The sequence below is a fragment of the Hemitrygon akajei genome, chromosome 11 (assembly GCF_048418815.1).
Source record: "Hemitrygon akajei chromosome 11, sHemAka1.3, whole genome shotgun sequence".
NCBI lineage: Eukaryota > Metazoa > Chordata > Chondrichthyes > Myliobatiformes > Dasyatidae > Hemitrygon > Hemitrygon akajei.
Window position 1 is genome coordinate 39,524,273 of NC_133134.1, and position 22,574 is coordinate 39,546,846.

At 43.7% G+C, this 22,574-nt stretch overlaps 1 protein-coding gene and 1 pseudogene across 3 annotated transcripts; one reads left to right on the forward strand and one right to left on the reverse strand.

Moving 5' to 3' along the window:
* Positions 1-517: 517 nt before the first annotated feature.
* On the reverse strand, positions 518-3,860 carry LOC140735504 (UDP-glucuronosyltransferase 2C1 pseudogene; annotated as a pseudogene).
* Positions 3,861-4,015: 155 nt separating this feature from the next.
* On the forward strand, positions 4,016-18,931 carry LOC140735505 (uncharacterized). Of its 3 annotated transcripts, none has more exons than XR_012100759.1 (2): positions 4,016-4,283; positions 18,562-18,931. XR_012100759.1 is itself a non-coding variant. In XM_073060665.1 (2 exons), the coding sequence occupies exons 1-2, from the start codon at positions 9,257-9,259 to the stop codon at positions 18,823-18,825; spliced, it is 783 nt and encodes a 260-aa protein (XP_072916766.1). In that variant the 5' UTR covers positions 9,078-9,256; the 3' UTR covers positions 18,826-18,931. The 3 variants fall into 3 exon arrangements, 1 of the variants encoding a protein (XP_072916766.1); XR_012100760.1 differs by lacking the exon at positions 18,562-18,931 and adding an exon at positions 6,632-7,650; XM_073060665.1 differs by lacking the exon at positions 4,016-4,283 and adding an exon at positions 9,078-9,775.
* Positions 18,932-22,574: the final 3,643 nt, after the last annotated feature.

A 22,574-nucleotide genomic window follows, 5' to 3' on the forward strand; every position in this document is an offset into this window, starting at 1 on the left:
TGGATAGCTTCCAATGTGATGACGTGACACCGATTTCTCTAACTTCCACTAATTACTCCTCTCCGCGCTTTTCTCCTTCTGCACTCCCTATTCTTGTTACCTTCTCACTCATTTCCTTCCCTCACCTGGGCATCACCTCGTTCTGGTCCCCCTCTTTCTTTCCTTTATTCCATGACACAGCGTCCTCTCTTGGTTGATTCCTGATTTTGCAATCCTTTACCGCTACCCATCACCTCCTGGCTTCTTGCTTCATCCCCATTACCCCACCCTCCTACCTTCTCCCTCACCTGCTCCCACCTATTGCCTGCCAAATGTACTACTCGCCCTCCGTCGCTTTCTTCCAACATCAGCGTAGGCGTAGCGCAACATTTCCGCTGTTTATTTTAAATTTATTTCTTTTTTTTATTCACTCGACAGGTCTTTATAAGTTAGCATTTGGACGATCGACTTTACACTTGAACTTCTTGGCATTGTCGTGGTTTTTCGTGCTTTTCAAATGACCAGGAGACGCAGAAAATTCTTCAAGAAGGGTTAAACTTTAATTTGCAAATCAAAGTTGAGACAGTCATTGAGCTAGTCGCTGAATGCCTCCCGATTTTCGGACCCAGCCGCTTTTTAAAGCAAACCTGGTTTAGCCGCATTAACATATCCAAGCGGTGCATATCACAGTACATCCGTTACTATTGTTTTTACCTATTGACTTATTCGTTCTAGTCGACTATATAGTTTTAATTACACAGCAGACAACTTGTCTCCTACATAGCTTTAGTTACACAGCCGACACGTTCAAAGCAAAATGTCTCTTAACTCCTTTTCATTAACACGTATTGCCTCTACATTCAATTGGATACCTGATTAGCATATATTGACACATCATTGTCTTTTAGCATTTCACACAGTTTTGGTTACACAGCAACTTCACAGCTGGCGCGCTCCCAGCCACCTCTCCCTAGCATATACCAACACACCATAGTTTTTAGCATTAAGTTTTATACTCCATAATATTTTATACTCCAATAGCATCTGCCACTTTGGTTACTCTGAGTACGTTGAAGTACCGTCTGCCTGAGTGCTATTCGTGCCTCCAGCTGGTGCAAACCTGTTCAGGCGTCACTATTCGCCCGCTATGGGCGGAGACCGACGGCAAAACGTACGTTTGAACACGGGTCTGGTCGAAACTAGTTCAAATCAGATTGAATTATGAATATACCTCAGCTACTGCCACGCTTTGACGTAGAAAATCAGAATCACTATTGGCAGTGAAATAAAATTCCATCTGATTTCTTTCTTAAACTTTTATTTTAACTTAGTGACCATCAGTACTAGATTCTCCTAGAGGAGTAACCGTCCTCTCCATGTCCACTCAGAAAGACCTATCAGGATTTTGCATTTTAATCACGACGCCTTTTACTCTTCCTAACTTCGGCATACGCAAATCTAGTCTGTTCCGCCTTGCTTTTTAAGACATACCACCCATGCTACTGAAGTTCTTATATTTCAAATATCTAGATCAGGACAGACTACATTACTCCACGGATAGCATCAACTGCACGTTATCTAACATGCATAACATTACTAATTTTTAATTTAATTTCCCAAATCGTAAACACTAACATGTGGATTATATTCGGGCTGGTAGCCTAATATTTAGAGACTATCGGCTATTAATAAACTGATTGAATGAGAATTATTTTTCATGTGTACTGGCAATCAGAAACATAGAAGGGAAGCAAGATGGAGGGCAGAAACAAAAGGTTTTCCAATGGGATCTATGCACTTCAACTGAGTCGGGAAAAGTGGATCGATGAAGTAAAACGTTGGGGAATAAGATATTGTTCAATTTGGCAATAAGAGTAGCAAAACAGTATTGCTGCTAAACGAGATTTAGTTGTGCTTGGCTATTGATATCAGAGAAAATGTTCTGCAGCTTTACAAAAGGAGATTTCGAAAATGAATGAACTCTCATTCTTTCTCTAACTCCCTCCATTTAGTCCTTTTTCCTCTTCCTCCCCGAGCACAATTTGACAAGTAAAACATTAAGTAATTTAAATACAAGATAAAGGAAAAGCCCTATGAAAATCACAATAATAGTAAACACATCCAGTAAGTGGTACTGATAGAATGGCAGATCATTACCCGCGGCTCTAAGATGAGGAGCCCCCCGGTGCCTTATTGTGTATTCAATCCAGAAAGCAGCCAGCTCCATTGGCCGCACTGGAACGTCCCGGTGCAAGGCGGATAATCGTTTCATGTTCTCTGCATAGGAAGGGTTTTCGATGACTGTCTTCACTGCATGGAAAATGTCATCGCTTTTAATGTGAGCCAATTCTAACATGACCGCTGCTCCTCGGGTTTTGAGACGCAGAAGGTTATCATATTGATCAAAAAAAATTGGAATACCAACCACGGGAACCCCATGATAAATGGCCTCATAAAGCCCATTTTCACCGCCGTGCGTGATGAGCGCTCTTGTTTTCGGATGACTCAGCAGATCATTTTGTGGAAACCAGCTCAAGATTTTCGTGTTGTTTCCTAAATTCGGGGGTAGCGCTCCAATATACCGCCAGATCACCCTCTGTGAGAGTCTGGCCAGTCCTGCCGCAACTTCACTCGCCGCTTCTGGAGGAATAGTGCCTACTACACTTCCCAAGGAGAAGATCACCACGCCATCTTCGCCAGAATTGTCCATGAATCGCTGCAGATCAGCAGGGAGCGGTCGACCCGGACCGCACTGGATACCTCCGATGTAAATCAGGTTTGGCATGGTCGGCCGGGGATACTCAAAAACAAAATCAGCCTTCATTAAGACGATATCAACCTTTCGATAAAGCTCTTCCACGGTAATTTCATCATTGAGGTAAAGCTGACAAAGCCGATTGTAAGCTGGATAAGTGTAGAAGTGGCTTATGAATTTAGACATTCCGTATATCAACACGTTCTTCAATCTGCCCACAAGCGACATTCTGTCGCTCAAACGTGAATTGAACATGGGCACAAAGGAAAGTGGCGACGGGGCGAAGTTTAAGTGGACGTCCCCGGATATCATCCACCTGCCGAAAAACACCAACGAAGTGTTAAGTACATGAGACAGCATGGCACCGGCTGCATGGAAAGGGTCGGCCAAAATCACCTCAAACCCCCCAGTTTTCAGACGATCCATCAAAGCGCGATCCTCGAACAGTCCCTGAATGAACGGAGAAATCACTTCAATATTCATGGAGGTCAACCCGATGAAGGTGCGGGCAGCGGAGAAGCTGGAGAGGAAACCATCTTCCACATAGAAAAATTTGAAGATAACATCGGGAAATTTGTCTTCTGTAAGAGCCTCATGTGCCTGTTCTCCCGAAGTACGGATAGTTTCCATGGTGAAATCGTTGTTCGTTGCCTCAATCCTTAGCGAACTGTCGCCCCTCAGCACCGTCACCTCGTGCCCCCTTTGCACCAGTTCCAGGAGCAGGGATTTCATGATGATCCAGTGGCTCCAGTCTGTGGGGATGACAAGGATCCTGGCAGCTTCTGGGCTGGGACTCCTTGCGGAAAAAAACATCAGAAAATACAACAGAAGGGTCTGAAAACCCGCTCGGCTTTTCTTTGACATTTTTGGCTACGAATCTGAAACAGAAAAGGTTGTTCGCTCGTGCTGAAACCTTTATAGAGTGAGTCCAAAGTACACTTCTGGTTCAGTTACTCAAGTTGTCATGTTTAATGCCATTTTATCGTTTATCATTATTGTCGAATCTTTATTTCGAGTCCTTATATGTTACCTTTATCTGTTTTAGATGTTTTATTGCAGAAAGAGGGCATCGAAATAATAACGACAAAATTAAAATAAGAAACAGTTCCCACGATTAATAGCTTTGTCATGGTCCGGTCCGTGAAATCCGCGTTCCGGTTCGCGGTCCGTTCCGTGGTCTCCGGGTCTTCCGGCTGTCCCTTGTTTAAGTTGGGCTGGATCACCTGATGCTGGCCTTGGGGCGAGTGGCGGTGCTGGTTGATCTCGTCAGTATCCCCTTGGAGCAACCTGCTGGTGGAAGGCTAGAGCAGCCATTCGTGATCTCTAGGCCTGGTTGGAGGGCCACTTCTTCATGGAACCTTGTTGTTTCTAGTCGGGAGTAGTCATTGTGGTATGGATTCGGCCGTTTCTGGGGCCCTCTGAGTGGACGTCTGCCACTCCGAGCTAGATAATGGATTCGGCTGTTTCCGTAGCCAGCTAACGTTGCTGGCCGCCCTGAGACTCGGAGCCACCCCAGATTGAGCTCCCTTCCCGTCCTTGCCTTCGTGGGGTAAGTCAGGCCGTCCTTGCCGTTATCCTGAGGCAAGACTGTTCTCTTCCCCTCCCCATCTGAATCCCTGACAGTTTCCATGGCGGTTTACCACGGCAGTTACCCCGGCCCAGCCCTGCTAAAACATTCCCGGCCTTGCGTCCAAGGAAGGGGGTCCCGGCTCTAAAAAGGAGTACCTCGTCCTGCCCAGGAAAGCCTCGAAGAGCCCGCTCCTCGTCCAGTCCTCTAGTCACATCATGTCTTCGCCTAGTTCCAGAGCCCGAGTCAAGACCCAGGTTCTGGGTCCTTGCCCAGTCTCTGACTCGGAGTCCAAGCCAGGCTCCTAGAACGCTAGCCTCGTCATGTCCTCGCCTAGTTCCAGGGTCCAAGCCCGAGTCAAGACCCAGGTTCTGGGTCCTTGCCCAGTCTCTGACTCGGAGTCCAAGCCAGGCTCCTAGAACGCTAGCCTCGTCATGTCCTCGCCTAGTTCCAGGGTCCAAGCCCGAGTCAAGACCCAGGTTCTGGGTCCTTACCCAGTCTCTGACTCCGAGTCCAAGCCCAGGCTCCTAGTTCCCAGTTCCACGTCCTGGACCCGCTGTCCTAGCCCAAATCTGTGTTTCTGTCCCAGCTCCTAGTCTGGTCCAGTCCAGTTTCCAGTATTTCAGTGTATATGTCTTGAATTTGGGTCTGTTCCCAACACCCCCCCCCCCCCATGACAATCTTTGTTTAACTTCAGACCACACCCTTGTTAAGTATACAGTATAAAAATGACTAAAACAAAATATACAAAACCAATATGGTAGTGGCAATTCAAAAAAAAGACAATGCACACAATGTTAGTATTCCCTCAATCCTGTACCTTATACACAAGATCTCATCTTAACTAAGAAATATACTCACATTTGGCACAACAGGTTCTTAACTTCCAAACACATTTAGGCTAGACCTTAAAATGAGTTCTCTCTCACATTATGTAAACAGAGATTAACACATATACATCACTCTGTTACATTCACATTCGGTCATGAAACAATAAAGAAAGACAAACTTTTACGATATATTGCCTTGTAGTTGAACAAAAAAGACTAATGTAGAAGGCCTATTAAGGAATTTTGCTATCACACTATTCCAGCATCAATCAATTTTACTCGAGAAAATATTTCCTCACCAAACCTGGGAAAAGTACTTGAATGTCGTCCTTTTTAGAACTTTTATGCTGTATGTAAGTTTGGTGGAGGGGCAGATAGTGTTGAGCAAACAGAATGCAGAAGGACTAGGACAGATTAGGAGAATGGGCAAGGAAGTGGCAAATGAAGTACAATGTTGGAAAATGCATAGCCATGCCCTTTGGTAGTAGAAATAAATGTGTGGACTATTTTCTAAATGGGGAGAAAATCCAGGAATCTGAGATGCAGTGGGACTTGGGAGTCCTTGTGCAGGACTCACAGGTTGAGTCCGTGGTGAGGAAGGCAAACGCCATGTTAGCATTCATTTCAAGGGGTCTAGAATACAAAAGCAAGGATGTAATGCTGACAACACACACAAAATGCTGGTGGAACACAGCAGGCCAGGCAGCATCTATAGAGAGAAGCACTGTCGATGTTTTGGGCCGAGACCCTGACGAAGGTACACAAGGATGATTCCAGGAATGAAAGGGCTATCATATGAGGAACATCTGATGGCTCTGGGTCTGTACTTGCTGGAATTCAGAAAGATGAGGGGGATCTCATTGAAATCTTTCGAATGTTGAAAGACCTAGACAGAGTAGAAAGGATGTTTTCCATGGTGGATGGGCCTGGGACAAGTGGGCACAGTCTCAGGATAGAGTGGTGCCCTTTCAAAACAGAGACGTGGAGAAATTTTTTTAGTCAAAGCGTTGTGAATTTGTTGCTACATGCAGCTCTGGAGGCCAGGTTGTTTGGTGTATTTAGGGCAGAGATTGATAGGTTCTTGATTGAACATGGCATCAAAAGTTATGGGGGGATTACCGGGAACTGGGGTTGAGGAAGAAAAAAAAGGATTACTCGTGATTGAATGGCGGAGCAGACTCGTTGCGTCAGATGACCTAATTCTGCTCTTATGTCCTGTGGTCTTATGGTCTAACATGGCAATTCTTCATTCTACTCCACCCATGCAAAATAACATCAACATTTTCTCTTAAAGCTCAGGCAGCTATTTTAGCATTACCAAGGTGAATACATAAGTGCACTTTAACAATAAAAAAAATGATAGTCAATGGTCACCTGATTATTTATACAGTATATATATTGTAATCCAAAACACTTCAAATGAGATGGGGCAGGGAGTTCAGAAGTCTAATGGCCTGAGGGAAGAAACTGTTTCCCAACCTGATCGTTCTTGTTTTTCAGTCTCCTGCCTGATGGTAGAAAGTCAAAGAGGATGCTGGATGGATGGGTAGGATCCTATATAATACCAAGGTCCATGTGTATGCCATGCTCCTGATGAATGCCCGTGAGATATAGTATTGAGACCCCAATGATCCACTCTGCTAATCTCACAGTCCCTTGTAGGGATTTCCGGCTGGATGCTCAGCTGCTCCCACTCCTGATGGAGATGCAGCTGGTTAGGACGCTCCCAATGGTTAGCAGCTTTAAACTCCTCGGTGCCACTGTTTCAGAGGACTTGTCCTGGGCCCAGTTCATAACTGCAATTGTGAAGAAAGCATGACAGTGCATCTAATTTCTTAAGAGTTTGCATTGTTATGACCTCAGCCCCCTCCTTTGGGAGAATCGCAAGAGAGAGAGAGCCCTCGGGCAAAGTGGGCTGGTCGCTCAACAAGACAAAAGCCTCGGACATAGCCATTGTCTTGGGAGACACCTTTGTGGGATAAGGAACTGGCCTACGTGCAAAATCTCAGGGCAATGTGAGGTGGGTGATGGGGGAAGGATTGCCTCACCCCCCCCCCCCCCCACCCTGATGGACATCTACAACCCTGCCAGTCCAGATAAAAGGTGGGCTGCCGAGGCGGGGCGCCAGATGCACCAAGGAGACACACGAAGAAGACACGATAGTGCTTCCCGTTGGAGCGGGACGCCATTCTGAAGGAAGCCATGTGCGTTAGATTCCGGAACGGGAGTCTGTGGCTGGAATCACGGACAATCGCTTTTAACTAACAACCGGGAAGCCTGCTTTTCTGATTCCACGGCGGTGCTCCGTAGGGACCCGGGCAGGTGAAGCTGTTTAATGACATCTCTCTCTCTCTCTCTTTCTAACAAAAGTGCACCAACGCGACCCCACAACTGACGGCGGCTGGTGGAACTGCAGTGATCTAAAAGACTTAGATATCCAGCAAACGATATATATATCTACATTACCCCTAGACAACGATAGAGCTTATTTCTGATTGATTATTACTATACCTGTGCTTTAGATTGAGTTGTGACAACGTATATGTTCTGAATGTTTTGTATTAACCATACGTTTGTGCCTCTTTATAAATAAAAACGTTTGAAAATAGTAGCATCAGGCTTTGGTGGATCCATCTATCTTTGCTGGAAAACTACCCGGTTACTGGGGAACGTAACAAGTGGGTTGCTCGTCCCGGATTTGAAACCAAAGGGGAGGGTCAGTGAATCGGGCTGTAAGTCCAAACTTAAATCTGGTTACGCAGGTAGCCAGACAGGAAACCAGCAAAGATGGATGTGGGTAAATTTATGAGAAATCCGACTGTAGAGGCGCTAGGGACGGCTACCAAATCAGACTTGGTAAATCTGGCAAAGGGGTTAGGCCTCGCAGAGGTGAGGTCATCAATGAAAAAGCAGGAAGTGCGAGGAGTCATAAATCAGTATTACATTGAAAAGGAGGTGTTTGCAGCTGAGGATTTGGAAAATATCCCCGAAAAGGGATTAGCGAGTGGGACAGATCAGGTAGAGTTGGAAAAAGTAAGGTTGGACCATGATCTTAAAGTAAAGCAGCTAGAAGCAGCTGCAAAGGAAAAGGAACGGGCTGAGGAACGAGCTGCAAAGGAAAAGGCTGAGGAACGAGCTGAAAAGGAAAAGGAAAGGGAGCAGGTGTTCAAACTAAAGGAATTAGAGATGAAACGGGGTCATGAGCTCCAGCTAAAGCGGCTAGAAGCAGAAGCAGAAGAGAAAGAGAAACAAAGGAGCCATGAATTGGAGCTGGACAGGCGAAAGCAGGAGCAAAGAGCCCAAGGGCAAGAGAGAGAGGAGGAGTTTGATGTTAGTCGGGCGTTGAGGTTGGTCCCCCCGTTCGAGGAGACGGATGTTGATAGTTATTTCTTGCTTTTTGAAAAGGTGGCAGTAAATCAGAAGTGGCCCAGAGAGTAGTGGGTGGCGTTGTTACAAAGTGTGTTACGAGGGAAAGCACAGCAGGCATATGCCGCGTTGCCCCCAGAAGGGGAAGGGAATTATGATCAAGTAAAGGAGGCCATTCTCCGAGGTTACGAGTTAGTACCTGAGGCGTATAGACAAAAGTTCCGAAATTTAAGAAAAGGATGGAATCAAACGTATACCGAGCTAGCCCATGAGAAGGGTGTGCTCTTGACCCTTGGTGCGCCGCGGAAAAGGTGGCCGAGAATTATGGGCGTATCGGGGAGTTATTTTTGATTGAGGAATTTAAAGGTTGTGTTCCGGAAGAGATCCGGATGTATTTGAATGAGAGGACTAATCAGTCCATCTCAGAAATTGCTAGGTTCGCAGATGAATATGCCCTAACCCACAAGACAAAGTTTTCCTTGCAAAAAAGTTACCAGAGAGACCGTGGGAACGGTAGAGAAAGCCCGCCGGCTGAGGCGGAGATCCCGCTGGGAGCTAGTGGTAAAATTGAGGAGGAGAGGTCCTGGCTTGACCTGTTTTAATTGTGGAAAGGTGGGTCATATTGCATCTAAATGCTTTGCTCCGAGAAAGGAGCCAGAGAGAGGGAAAGCAGCGATCCCTATCGGGTGTGCAGTGGTAATCAGAAAATCGGCAAGAGGGTCCCAGGGGAGCAGAGAGCGCGAGGGGTCGGAGATTTATATGTCACACGGAACCGTGTCTGTGAGGAAGGGGGACCCGCCAATTCCCATACGGATTTGGAGAGACACGGGGGCGGAGCTATCATTGATTAGCCGTAACGTATTACAATTCGGACCTCCGACGTGCGAGGTAGCCCTGAGAGGAATAGGAAAATGGACAGAAAGGGTGTCTTTGCGTAGGGTCCTTTTGGATTGTGAGCTGGTGTATGGATCAGTTGAAATGGGGGTGCCATCAGAATTCCCGAGAACGGACGTGGATGTCCTCCTTGGAAACGATTTAGCAGGAGGAAAAGTTCAGTCGGCCATGACTATGACCCGCCGACCGATGCGAGTTGAGGCCCCGCCCATAGAGTCCCCAAGCTATCCCGCATGCGCGGACACTCGCAGCCTGTCGAGAGCGGCAGCTAAGAACGAGAGCAGTTTAAAATTGGCCGAGACGTCTTTACCAACCCTATACCACGAGGGTTTCGAGGGTGGTAAAGCGAGGAATAGTAACGTAAAAGGGGGTAAGGGAGAGAAGGTAGGTCTTTCCTTAACGAAGAAAAAGGTCCTTGAGGTAGGAAATAAAGATGAGAAACAGATAAAGCTGTTAAAAGGTCCAGGGTTGGACCTGGATGCTTCTAAAGGTGTTCCCGATAATGAAATGAGGGCAGTCCTCGATGAAAAGGATGCCATTCCCTTGAAGAAGTCTGCTGGGTTGGCAGATGAGGTTGTTTCAGCCCGCGGGGTGGAGGTTACCCCGGAAATGAGTTGCCCAGAGAGTAACTGGGAGGATCAGGGGAATTTAGAATTTGAAAAGGGTACGGGTATTGAAAGCCTGGAAGAGGCCAATGCCCCGTTTGAGAGTGTCCAGGATGGGGATGCACGTGGTCCTGAACCTAGTCACGGAGCTCAGAAAAGGTCAGAGGTAGTTGACTCAGCTGGACGAGACGGCCATCCTTTTGGATCAGATAGGCTTGGTTCGGGGAAGAAAGGGTTAACCTTGGGGAGTGCGAGTTCCCAGAGGGTTGTGCTGAGGGGAGTGATCAGAGTTAATGTGGAGTTTACGAATGGGGAGATAACTGTTGTTGTGGGGGAGAACGGTAAATCTGTAGTTCCCAACTCGAATGAAAAAAGGTTAAAGTCTAGATTGATGCCTGCGCATCGAGTACAGGCTGATTTGGAATGTAAAGGTGCCTTACACGCTATTGTTATTTAAGAAAGCGCTGCGAGGAAGCCGAAATTTAAATGCGGCCGGAGGAAAAGGTTTGCACTGAAACACATCAGCCTGTATGGTCTTGGAAAAAGGGTTAACTACCTGGGTGGCCTTAAAGACGTGGGTGGAAATTCCCCTGATGGACTAGGTTGGGGACGGGGAGTTAAGAGAATAACCCTTGGGGGAAGGAAAGGCGGGAGAGTACCTTGCCAAATTACTCACGTTCCCCACGGGGGGACTCACCGGGAAAAGGCGATGGGTAATAGAAATGCCATGTTTAAACAGCAACGCCGGTTGTACGGATTTGCGCCAAAGCCTGTGAAAATAAAGACAACCCCTTTGGAGACCTGCCGGTGAAATACCATGACTGAAACGATTAGTATTTGTATAAACTTTTGTAGATGCACCTAAGCTAAGATCACACCTCCTTAGTTATGTTGCTGAAGGAAATAAATAAATAAGGTGGAATCCTTGTCAAAAGGGTTTAGTAGCTATCATTTATAATATGATTATGAATGCACAGCCAGATATATCAGAAAAAATTAAGAAGGAATGGCAGGAAGAATTGCATTGTCCTATATCTACTGAACAATGGGAAAATTTTTTATCATTGGTAAACTCATCCTCTATCTGTGCTAAACATGCTCTAATACAATTTAAGGTTGTACATAGAGCTCACATGTCTAAAGATAAACTTGCTCGATTTTATTCTTATGTTAATCCAACCTGTGATAGATGTCATTCTGATGTTGCTTCATTGACCCATTTGTTTTGGTCTTGTCCTTGTTTACAAATCTATTGGAAAAATATTTTTAATATTATTTCAAGAGTTTTAAATATTAATTTCCAACCACATCCTTTTACCGCAATTTTTGGTCTACCAATGATAGATAATAAGCGTTTATCCGCTTCATCCCAACGAATGATTGCATTTGTTACATTAATGGCTAGAAGATCTATTTTACTGAATTGGAAAGAAATTAACCCTCCAACTGTATTTCAGTGGTTTTCTCAAACTATTTCCTGTTTGAGTTTAGAAAAAATTAGAAGTGTGGTTTTTGATTCTTCAGTTAAATTTGAGGAAACTTGGAGACCATTTATTCAACATTTTCATATGAATTAAATGGTCTGATCCTGAACCTTATTGTTACTATCCCGAATTGTGTGGATGGAGGTTCGGAGTCATCGGCACTACTGTATGTATTTAACATTATGCAATTGCCCATGTTGGTTAGTTTTTTTTATTAGTTTTTTTTTAAATTCTCTTAGTTTTTTTTGGGGGGGGTTCTCCTTTTTCTCTTTTTCTTAATTCCTTTACATTAATACTATGAGTTTGGGAGACTTTATAGATTGATTAATACATATCTGATTGTTAATTAATCTATTAATTGTGTACTCTCAAATGTTTTGTACTCATATTTTACTTATGTTTTTCTTAAAATTAATAAAAAGATTTGAAAAGAAATAAATAAGGTGGTTATTGAGCTGAAGTTTGATGCTACCAGACTTTAGTACGGCATGTGAGGTTAAGATATTAAAGAAAGGGGCACTGTACTTGTTACCTGTTTAGATACTGATTTGAATGTATCATGGTAGTACTCTGTGAAGAGAAAAGCTTGTGTAGTATGTAGATTCAAAAAAAAGTCCTGTACAACTCTGTACCAACCTGTTTTTAACCGCTGGTAAAAACCCTGCTATGGGGGGAGGTGTTATGAGCTCAGCCCCCTCCTTTGGGAGAATCGCAAGACAGAGAGAGCCCTCGGGCAAAGTGGGCTGGTCGCTCAACAAGACAAAAACCTCGGACATAGCCATTGTCTGGGGGGACACCTTTGTGGGATAAGGAACTGGCCTACGTGCAAAATCTCAGGGCAATGTGAGGTGGGTGATGGGGGAAGGATTGCCTCGCCCCCCCCCCCACCCTGATGGACATGTACAACCCTGCCAGTCCAGATAAAAGGTGGGCAGCCAAGGCGGGGCGCCAGACGCACCAAGGAGACACACGAAGAAGACACGATAGTGCTTCCCGTTGGAGCAGGACGCCATTCTGAAGGAAGCCACGTGCGTTAGATTCCGGAACGGGAGTCTGTGGCTGGAATCACGGACAATCGCTTTTAACTAACAACCGGGAAGCCTGCTCTTCTGATTCCACGGCGGTGCTCCGTAGGGACCCGGGCAGGTGAAGCTGTTTAATGACATCTCTCTCTCCCTCTCTTTCTAACAAAAGTGCACCAACGCGACACCACAACCGACGGCGGCTGGTGGAACTGCAGTGATCTAAAAGACTTTTAGATATCCAGCAAACAATATATATCTACATTACTCCTAGACAATGATAGAGCTTATTTCTAATTGATTATTACTATATCTGTGCTTTAGATTGAGTTGTGACGACGTATATGATCTGAATGTTTTGTATTAACCATACGTTTGTGCCCCTTTATAAATAAAAACGTTTGAAAATAGTAGCATCAGGCTTTGGTGGATCCATCTATCTTTGCTGGAAAATTACCCGGTTACTGGGGAACGTAACAGCATAGATTTAGCATGACATGAAAAACATTTACAAACTTCTACAGATGTGCAGTGGAGAATGTATTGGCTGGCTACATCACAGGCTGGTATGGAAACACCAATGCCTTTGAATAGAAAATCCTACAAAAGTAGTGGATTTGGCTGAGAATATCACGGTTAAAGCCCTCCCAACCATTGAGTATATCTACATGAAACACTGTCGTAGGAAAGCTGCATTCATAGTCAGGGATGTTCACCATCCAGGTCATGCTCTCTCTGCTGCCATCTGCCAGCAGTGCAAGAGCCTCAGGACTCACACACCAGGCTCAAGAACAGCTACTACTCTCAACCATCAGACTCTTGAACAAAAGGTGATAACTACACTCAAGTTCACTTGCCCCATCTTTGAAATGTTTCCCCAATCAATGGATTCACTTTCCAGGACTCTTCATCTCATGTTCTCATCTTTTTTAGCTAGTCATTTATAATGCATTTGCTCAGTTTGTTGTCTTCTGCTCTCTGGGTGGTCTTTCATTGACTCAATTATAGTTACTATCTATAGATTTGATGAGTGTACCAACAAGAAAATGAATCCTGGGGTTGTGTATGGTGACATATATGTACTTTGATAATAAATTTACTTTGAACTTTTGAACATTCAACTTTTGAAATGCACCAGGAGCACATTTCCCATCCTTCCTCTACAACAGATCCATGAATGTCACACTGTGATCTGGTGGGATGAATCTTTGTATGACAGGAATATTTTACCTTCAGCTTTCTTTGCAATTTTTCTGGTGTTAACCACATGCCAGTTTCCACATCATTTTTCTGAGAGGCTTTTGACTGATAACAGTGAAAAATACATATCTTCATATAGACACCCATTTATTAAGTTTACCAAGGTAACACACCTAAATTAAAATCTGATTTCTTATTACTGACTTACATTTTGCAAAATTTGTTGTTTTGATGCAGCAGTACAGCACAAAAACATACATTCTCCAAATCCACCTTATCTAGTCCTTTAAACATTCGGTAGGTTTCAATGAAATCCCCAGACTTTCTTCTAACTTCCAGTGAGTACAGGCCCAAAGTTGCCAAAGACTCTTCATATGTTAACCCCTTCATTGCTGGAATCATCCTTGTGAACCTCCTCTTCACTCTCCCTAATGATAACACATCCTTTCTGAGATATGGGGCAATATTGCCAATACCCTTAGTCTGGCCTGACCAGTGTCTTATAAAGGCTCAGTATTATCTTCTTACTTTTATATTCTAGTCCCCTTGAAATAAATGCCACCATTGCATTTGCCTTCTTTAACATAGACTCAACCTTCTGGGAGCCTTGCATGAGGATTCCTAAGTCTCTCTGCACCTCTGATGTTTGAACCTTCTCTCATTAGATAATAGTCCATTCTATTGTTCCTTTTCCCAAAATGCATTATCATACATTTCCCAATACTGTATTGCATCTGCTGCTTTTTTGCCCATTCTTCCAATTTGTCTAAGTTCTGCTGCAATTGGATTCTTTCCTCAGCACTAGCTACCCCTCCACCTATCTTCATATCATCTGCAACTTAGCCACAGTCATCAATTCCATTATCTAAATCATTGACAAACAATGCAAAAAGTCCCAATACTGACCCCTGAGGAACACCACTAATCACTGGCAGCCAACCAGAAAAGCTCCCATTCATTCCCACTCGCTACTTCCTGCCATTCTTCTATCCATATCAGTATCTTTCCTGTAACACCATAGGATTTTATCTTGTTAAGCAGCCTTATGAGTGGCACATTATCCGATACCTTCTGAAAATCCAAGTACCCTGCCTCTCCTTTGTCCACCTTGCTTGATACTTCCTCCAGGAACTCTTAACAGATTTGTCAGGCAAGATTTCCCTTAATGGAAACCATGAACACTTTGACATATTTTATCATAGGTCTCCAAGTACCTGGAAACCTCATCCTTGATAATAGACTCCAACACATTCCCAACCACTGAGGTTAGGCTAACTGGCCTGTAATTGACTTTCCTTTGCCCTCCTCCCTTCTTAAAGAGTAGAATGACATTTGGAATTTTCCAGTCCTCCAAGACCATGCCAGAATCAAGTGATTTTTGAAAGATCACGAAGAATGCTTGAATCCATTCAGATTCAAGCTTCTGAAAAATAGAATACAGGGAGTTAGGAAGAAAGCTGAAAGCTGAAAAGCAAGACCTGAGGAATAGTAATCATGGGATTGCTGCCTGTGCCACGCGGCAGTGAGGCTAGGAATAGAATGAAGTCGCAGGTAAATGTGTGAGTGAAGAAGTGGAGCAGGAGGCAGGGATTCAGGTTTCTGAATAATTAGGACCTCTTCTGGTGCAGGTGGGACCTGTACAAAAGGGATCGGTTACACCGGAATCTGAGGGGGACCAATATACCTGTGGCAGGTTTGCTCGAGCTGTAGGAAGTGGTTTAAACTAATATGGTGGCGGGGGGTGGGGGATGGGAACCAGTATGATAGAACTGAGGATGAGGTTTACAAGAAGATGATAGAAGTAACATGAATGCAAGGAAGGACCAGCCAGTGAATGGGTACAAATGCAGACAGAGCAAGGAGTTAAATTGTACCACAGGTAAAATTCAAAATGGGTGAGAAATGCAGGACTTAAGGTGTTGTATTTACATGTGTGTAGCATTCGGAATAAGGTGGATGAACTCATGGTGCATTTAGACATTGGTCGGTATGACGTTGTGGGCACCACTGAGTTGTGGCTGAAAGAAGGACATAGTTGGGAGCTTAACATCAAAGATTGGCAGGAAGGCATAAGTAGTGGTGTGGCACTGCTTGTATGGGATGGAATTACATTTTCAGAATCGGATGACACAAGGACAAAAAATGTTGAAGATTTGAGAGTGGAGTTGCGACTCTGCCAAGATAAAAAAAAACCCATATGGGCTTCCAGATAGTAGCCAGGGTGTGGGGTTGAGATTGTAAAGGGAGCTGGAAAACATGTAATAAGGGTAATGACTCAATAGTAATGGGGGACTTTAACATGCAAGGGGATTGTGACAATCAGACTGGTGTCGGATCACAAGAGAGGGAATTTGTTGAATGCTGTAACATGGCTTTTCAGAGCAGCTTGTGCTTTAGCCAACTCGGTGAAATGCTATCTTAGATTGGGTGTTGTGTAATAACCCAGATGTTAGTAGTGAGTTTAATATAAAGGAACCCTGTGGTAGGAGTGGTTATAATATGATTAAATTCACACTGCATTTTGACAGAAGCATAAGTCAGATGTATCAGTATCACAGTAGTATAAAGGGAGTTACAGAGACATGAGAGAGGAGCTTGCCCAGATGGATTGGAGGAGGATACTGCAGGGATGAAGGCAGAGCAGAGGTAGCTGAAGTATGTGGGGATAGTTCACAAGGTGCAGGATAGGTATGTCCCACAAGAGAAGTTCTCCAATAGCAGGGGTAGTCAACCATGGCTGACAAGAGGAATTAAGGACTGCATAAAACCCAATGAAATGATATGTAAGGCAGCAAAAGTGAGTGGGAAGTTGGGTGACTGGGAAGCTTTTAAAATCCAACAAAGTGCAACTAGAAAAGCTATAAGAAAGAAAAAGATGAAATATGTGGGCAGACTAGCCAATGATATAAAGCAGGATACCAAAAGTATTTTCAGTTATATTAAGATAAAAGGGAGGTGAGAGTTGATATTGGGCCACTGGAAATTGACCCTGGTGAGGTAATAATGGGGATAAATAAATGGCAGATGAGCTTAATGAGTACTTTGCATCTGTCTTTACTGTGGAAGACACTAGCCGTGTGCCAGCTGCCCTTGAATGTCAGGGTGCAGGAGTGAGTTCTATTGCTATTGCAAAGGAAAAAGTATTCGGCAAACACTTAAGGTCTTAAGGTGGATAAGTCAACTGGACCAGATGGACTACAGTGCAGAGTTTTGAGAGAGATTGCTGAAGAGATGATGGATACATTGGTCATAATCTTTCAAGAATCACTTGATTCTGGCATGGTCCCAGAGGACAGGAAGATTGCAAATGTCACTCCAGTCTTTAAGAAGGGGGGAAAGCAAAATAAAGGAAACTATAGGCTCATTAGTTTAACTTCAGTGGGTGGCAAAGTGTTGGAATCTATTGTTAAGAATGAGGTTTCGGATTACTTGCAGACTAAGAATAAAATAAGTCAAAGTCACCATGGTGTCTGTGAAGGGAAATCTTGTCTGACAAATCTGTTAGACTTCTTCAAGGAAGTAACAAGCAGGGTGGACAAAGGAAAGGCAGTGGATGCCATTTACTTGGATTTTCAGAAGGCATTTGATCAGGTGGAACACATGAGGCTGCTTAACAAGATAAACTCCTATGATGTTACAAGAAAGATACGAGCATGGATAGAGGAATAGTTGACTGGCAGGAGGCAGTGAATGAGAATACAAGGGGCCTTTTCTGGTTGTCTGCCACTGACTAGTGGTGTTTTTCAAGGGTTGGTATTGGGACTGCTACTTTCACATTGTTTGTCAATGATTTAATGGAATAGATGGCTTTGTGGCAAAGGTAGCAGATGATACAAGGATAGGTGGAGGGGTAGGTAGTGCTGAGAAAGCATTCCGATTGCAGCGGGAATTAGACAAATTGGAAGAATGGGCATAAAAATGGTAGATAGAATACAGTGCTGGGAAATGTATGATAATGCATTTTGATAAAAGGAACAATAGAATGGACTATTATCTAAATGGGAGAAGGTTCAAACATCAGAGGTGCAGAGGGATTTAGGGATCCTCGTGCAAGGCTCCCAGAAGGTCAATTTACATGTCGATTCTGTGCTAAAGAAGGCAAATGCAATGTTGGCATTTATTTCAAGGGGAATAGAATATAAAAGCAAGAAGATAATACTGAGCCTTTATAGGACACTAGTCAGGCCATGCTGGAGTTCTGTCAATAATTTTGGGCCCCATATCTCAGAAAAGAGTTCACGAGGATGATTATGAGAATGAAAGGTTTAACATATGAGCAGCTTTTGGCAACTTCAGGCCTATACTCACTGGAATTTAGAAGAATGCGTGGGATCTCATTGAAACCTACCGAATGTTGAAACAACTTGATAGGGTGGATGTGGAGTGGATGTTTCCTATGGTGGAGGTATCCAGAACTAAAGGGCACAGCCTGAAAATTGAGGGATGACCTATTAGAACAGAGGTAAGGAGGAATTCTTTTAGCCAGAGAGTAATGAATCTATGGAATGCTCTGCTACTGACTGCAGTGGAGGCCAAGTCCATGGCTATATTTAAGGCCGATGTTGATCGTTTCCTGATTCGTCAGGGGATATCGCGAGAACCAGCCGAAAGATAGAATGCTGCCGTGAAATGCAGAGATTAGCTAAATTGGCCAGAGATGCTTCCATGGGCCCTCCTGACAATGCACTGCGCTCCAAAACGCTTAACAGCCTATCACTAGAGGAGATGGTTTTGGGATGCCCATGCTTGACAGTTGCCCTCCCTTTCTAATTAAACGGATGGATATCCGTATTTTGAGTGGAAGCATGTTGCAGTATTTCATGGCACTAACACAACCTCTTAAATGTTCCCATCCACAGGTAGTTGAAGCCCTGAAGTTTGAGCTCACTCTAGAAATGGCACACGTACCAGCTGAGAGATTGGGTACCAGTGGGAGCCTAATGGTGAAAGAACTGCCTGGAGCCCTGCTGGAAAAGTCAATTCCAAGTCTTGCCGACCACAGCCTCTTTGAAAGTCCAAGGAAAGTGGACGCAAACACATGCCTCGCACATTATCCCAGTGGTGCCGCTGGACCAGGATGTTCCCTCTTAAGCTGCACGGGTACACGGCTGTGCCGTAACTGAAACGCTCCCGCACATGTATCCTCTGTTGCCGTGCAGCTGGAAACGGACACAGCGGGAAAATGTTCACGAAACACAAAAGATTTTCTTTGTTATACTCTATTCCATCATACCCTTCAAATCATAAATAAAATCAAAAGTATGTAGTTTTTCAATTTTATTCTAATTATTCTAAGTATGCATATTACAAAACAAACATTTAATGTGATATGCAGTTTTCAGGCCATGTAAAAATTTTCTGCTCAGAGCAATGGTTGGTCTGCACAGCTGTTTAAAAAAAAATTAGAGGGAACGTTGCAGGTGGCCAAAAGAACGTTGATGATAAAGACTGATGGACTGAATTTTTTTATCTTTGCTATTTGCCGCTTTAAGTAATCAATGAGTATTGTAAGTTTTGGGTAATCTGGACATCTATTTTCCACTTGGTTGCAGAAGTTTCTCACAACAATAATACTCCTAATACCTTTCTTCAACAAAGTTATGAATATGTGTTACGCATTTACCCATGAGGTTGTAGGTCTTCTGCTTTAGGACCTATAAATTCAGAAGGTGTCTTGCCGAAGTGTTTATACCCCTGGATTGTAGTGAGTTCACTTCCACGAAACTAGAACTGTAAAGAGACCGCGGGACTGCACTGCCATCGGAGTGACTCTCAGCAATGCAACTGTTCTGAGGGATGGTTTCAACCTACTTATAACAATTGCATTATCACCCCCCCCCCCATCCTGAAACTGTTTCCTGCAGACGGGATGGGGGTGAAGTATGTCACTATAACCGTGAAGAGACGGGGAGAGATTTAGGTAACATTACATGCAATGTCTATACTACTGGTGACCCTCCGAATCCTATAAACAGTACTTACAGCATATGAGGCCAACAGGCCTATCACTGGCTGACAGGTCACCACTTCTAAAGCCGGATTATTGACCTGAATCAAAGGCACGGAGGGGTTATTGTTATCTGGTCTATGTAGTGCCATAGATGTATCACCTGCTTACTCTCTCACTCTACATCCCACTGTGTACAAAAGTAAGAAAGTTACGCTTGTTCAATAAGGTATGGTTGATATGGAGTTTTTGTACATTTCATTGTGATTTCTTTAAACTCCAGAAAGCATTGTCTTATCATAGCAATTATTCCTACAATGATTCGAAGACAACTGTAATTCCCTTTGGCACAAGTAATACAGCTCAGATCACGAAACATTTTTATAATTTCATAAAGCCCTCTTAACTTACAGGCATTAATCTGTGTGCAACATTAGGCAAACTAATATGCACTTTTCTTGCTATGTGGCACTTTCAAGATCTGATGTTTACTGTACAAGGGTAACCATAGCTCTCTTAACACTAACATTTTATATGCTATTCTTCCAGCTACAGTGAATAGTATCTTATTCCCCAAGATTATACACCATCTTCCAACTTTTCTCTGCTCATTTTATTTTCCCAGATCATTTTGTTCTCCCCCGTTCATCTTACTTTCCTACGAACATTTCCATTGCCATAAACATGAATACAATATGTCATTCAAGCAGTTGGCTAATATCGGATATTCTATAAGTATCAGGCTATCAGGCTGAATATAATCTGTCTGTTATAGTTCTGAATAATAGTTCTGGAAACTGAATACAAAACTAGGAAAGTAATGCTGTTAGGTAAGGTGCAGTTGACGCACTATCTACACTCCGGTCCAATTATTTGTAATGGAAGCATTTCAGTGGCAGGGGTGGTTTGCCTCAGGAAGAAATATTGAACAGATTAGGTTTGCATGTTTGGAAGACTGACAGGAGTTGTCTTTTAAATGTAAAATGCAGACAGAACTTTCTGGATGGATTTGGAGAGAATGTTTCCTCTTAGACCATGAGACTATAAGATACAGGAGCAGAATTAGGCCATTTGGCCCATCGAGTCTGCTCCACTTTTTCATCTTGGCTGATCTCTTTCTCCACTCAGACCTGTACTCCTTCATGTCCTGAGCAATCAAGAACCTATCAACCTCTGCCTTAAATTTACATAAAGGCTTGGCATCCACAGCTGCCTATGGAGGTGAGATGGAGTGAATTCAAAGGGTATGACAGTGGCACGATGCTTCACACAGGATGCATTGGGTGGCTGTGGAGGCAAAAATGATAAAGGCATCTAAAAGGCTCTTAGAGAGGCACGGGGACATGTAGATTTCAGGGGTATATGGAAATTGTTTAGGCTGAAAATATCATTTAGTGAGATGTCTAATTACTAATTTAATTGGTTCTATTCAACCATAAGACATAGGAGCAAAATTAGGCCATTTGGCACATTGAGTCTGCTTGACCATTCCATCCTAATTCTACTCCTGCATTAGACCATAAGACTATAAGACATTGGAGCAGAATTAGGCCATTCAGCCATCGAGCTTGCTCCACCAACCATCATGGCTGATCCCAGATCCCACTCAAGCCCATACACCTGCCTTCTCTCGATATCCTTTGATGCCCTGACAGGTCAGGAAACAATCAACTTCCACCATAAATATACCCATTGGATTGGCCTCAACTGCATTCTCTGGTAGAGAATTCCACAGACTCACCACTCTCCGGCTAAAAAAAAAAATAATTCCTCCTAACTCTGTTCTAAAACATCACCCTCAAATTTGAGGGCATGCCCTCTAGTTCTGGATATCCCCACCATAGGAAACATCCTTTTCACATCCACCTTATCTAGTACTTTCAACATTTGGTAGGTTTCAATGAAATCCCCACACATACTTCTAAATTCCATTGAGTACAGGCCCAGAGCTGCCAAACACTCCTCATATGTTAACCCCTTCAGTCCTGGAATCATGCTCGTGAATCTCCTCTGGGCTCTCTGGAATGATAATACATCTTACCAGTAATCATAAGTAATCAGCAAGTGGAAGAGGTAGATGAGTTCATGTACCTTGGGAGTAAAGTCAGCATTGATGGAGATAGTGGTCAGGACGTATTAGCAAGACTATCTAACGCAAATCAAGCTTTTGGCAGCCTCAATGCAGTTTGGAAATCCACACAACTCAAACTTAACACCAAAATCAGAATTTTTAAAAGCAACGTCCTAAGCGTGCTACTTTATGGAAGTGAGTGATGAAAGATGACGAAAGACATCTGCAAGAAACTTGACACGTTCCAGACAAAATGTCTACAACATATCAAGAAGATCTTCTGGCCTGAGAAAATCAGAAACCAAAACTCGCTTACATCTTGCAATATGGAATCAATCTCAGTTTGTGTGAAAAGAAGTCGATGGAGCTGACTGGGCCGTGTAATGAGAATGCCAAATGATCAACTAGCAGAGTAGCACTAAGGTGGACTCCACAGGGAAAGTGAAGGAGGGACAGGCCCAAAATGACGTAGTGAAGATCCGTGGTAGCAGAACTGAAAGAAGTCGGCATGAACTGGGAAACGGCGAGCAGCAGAGCGAAAGACCGGCAGAAATGGAAGACCCTTGTGGAGGCCCCATGTGCCACCTAGGCACTAATGGTTCAGACGACGACGATCTAAGATGAAAGGGTCTGCATTTTCCCTTGCTTTTATATTCTAATCCCCTTGAAATAAATGATAACATTGCATTTACCTTCTTTACCACAGACTCAACCTGTAAACTAACCTTCTAGGAGACTTCCACAAGGATCCTTGAGTCCCTTGGCACCTCTGATGTTTGAATCTTCTCCCCATTTAAATAATAATCCATACTATTGTTCCTTTTACCAAAACGCATTATCATATATTTCCCAAT

Excerpts from the sequence above, each read along its gene's own strand:
- LOC140735505 (XM_073060665.1), top strand. The coding sequence starts at position 9,257 with ATGTCACACGGAACCGTGTCTGTGAGGAAGGGGGACCCGCCAATTCCC. Across the intron at positions 9,776-18,561 it reads AAGGGGGTAAGGGAGAGAAG|GTAGTTGAAGCCCTGAAGTT; the intron begins GTAGGTCTTTCC and ends TCCCATCCACAG.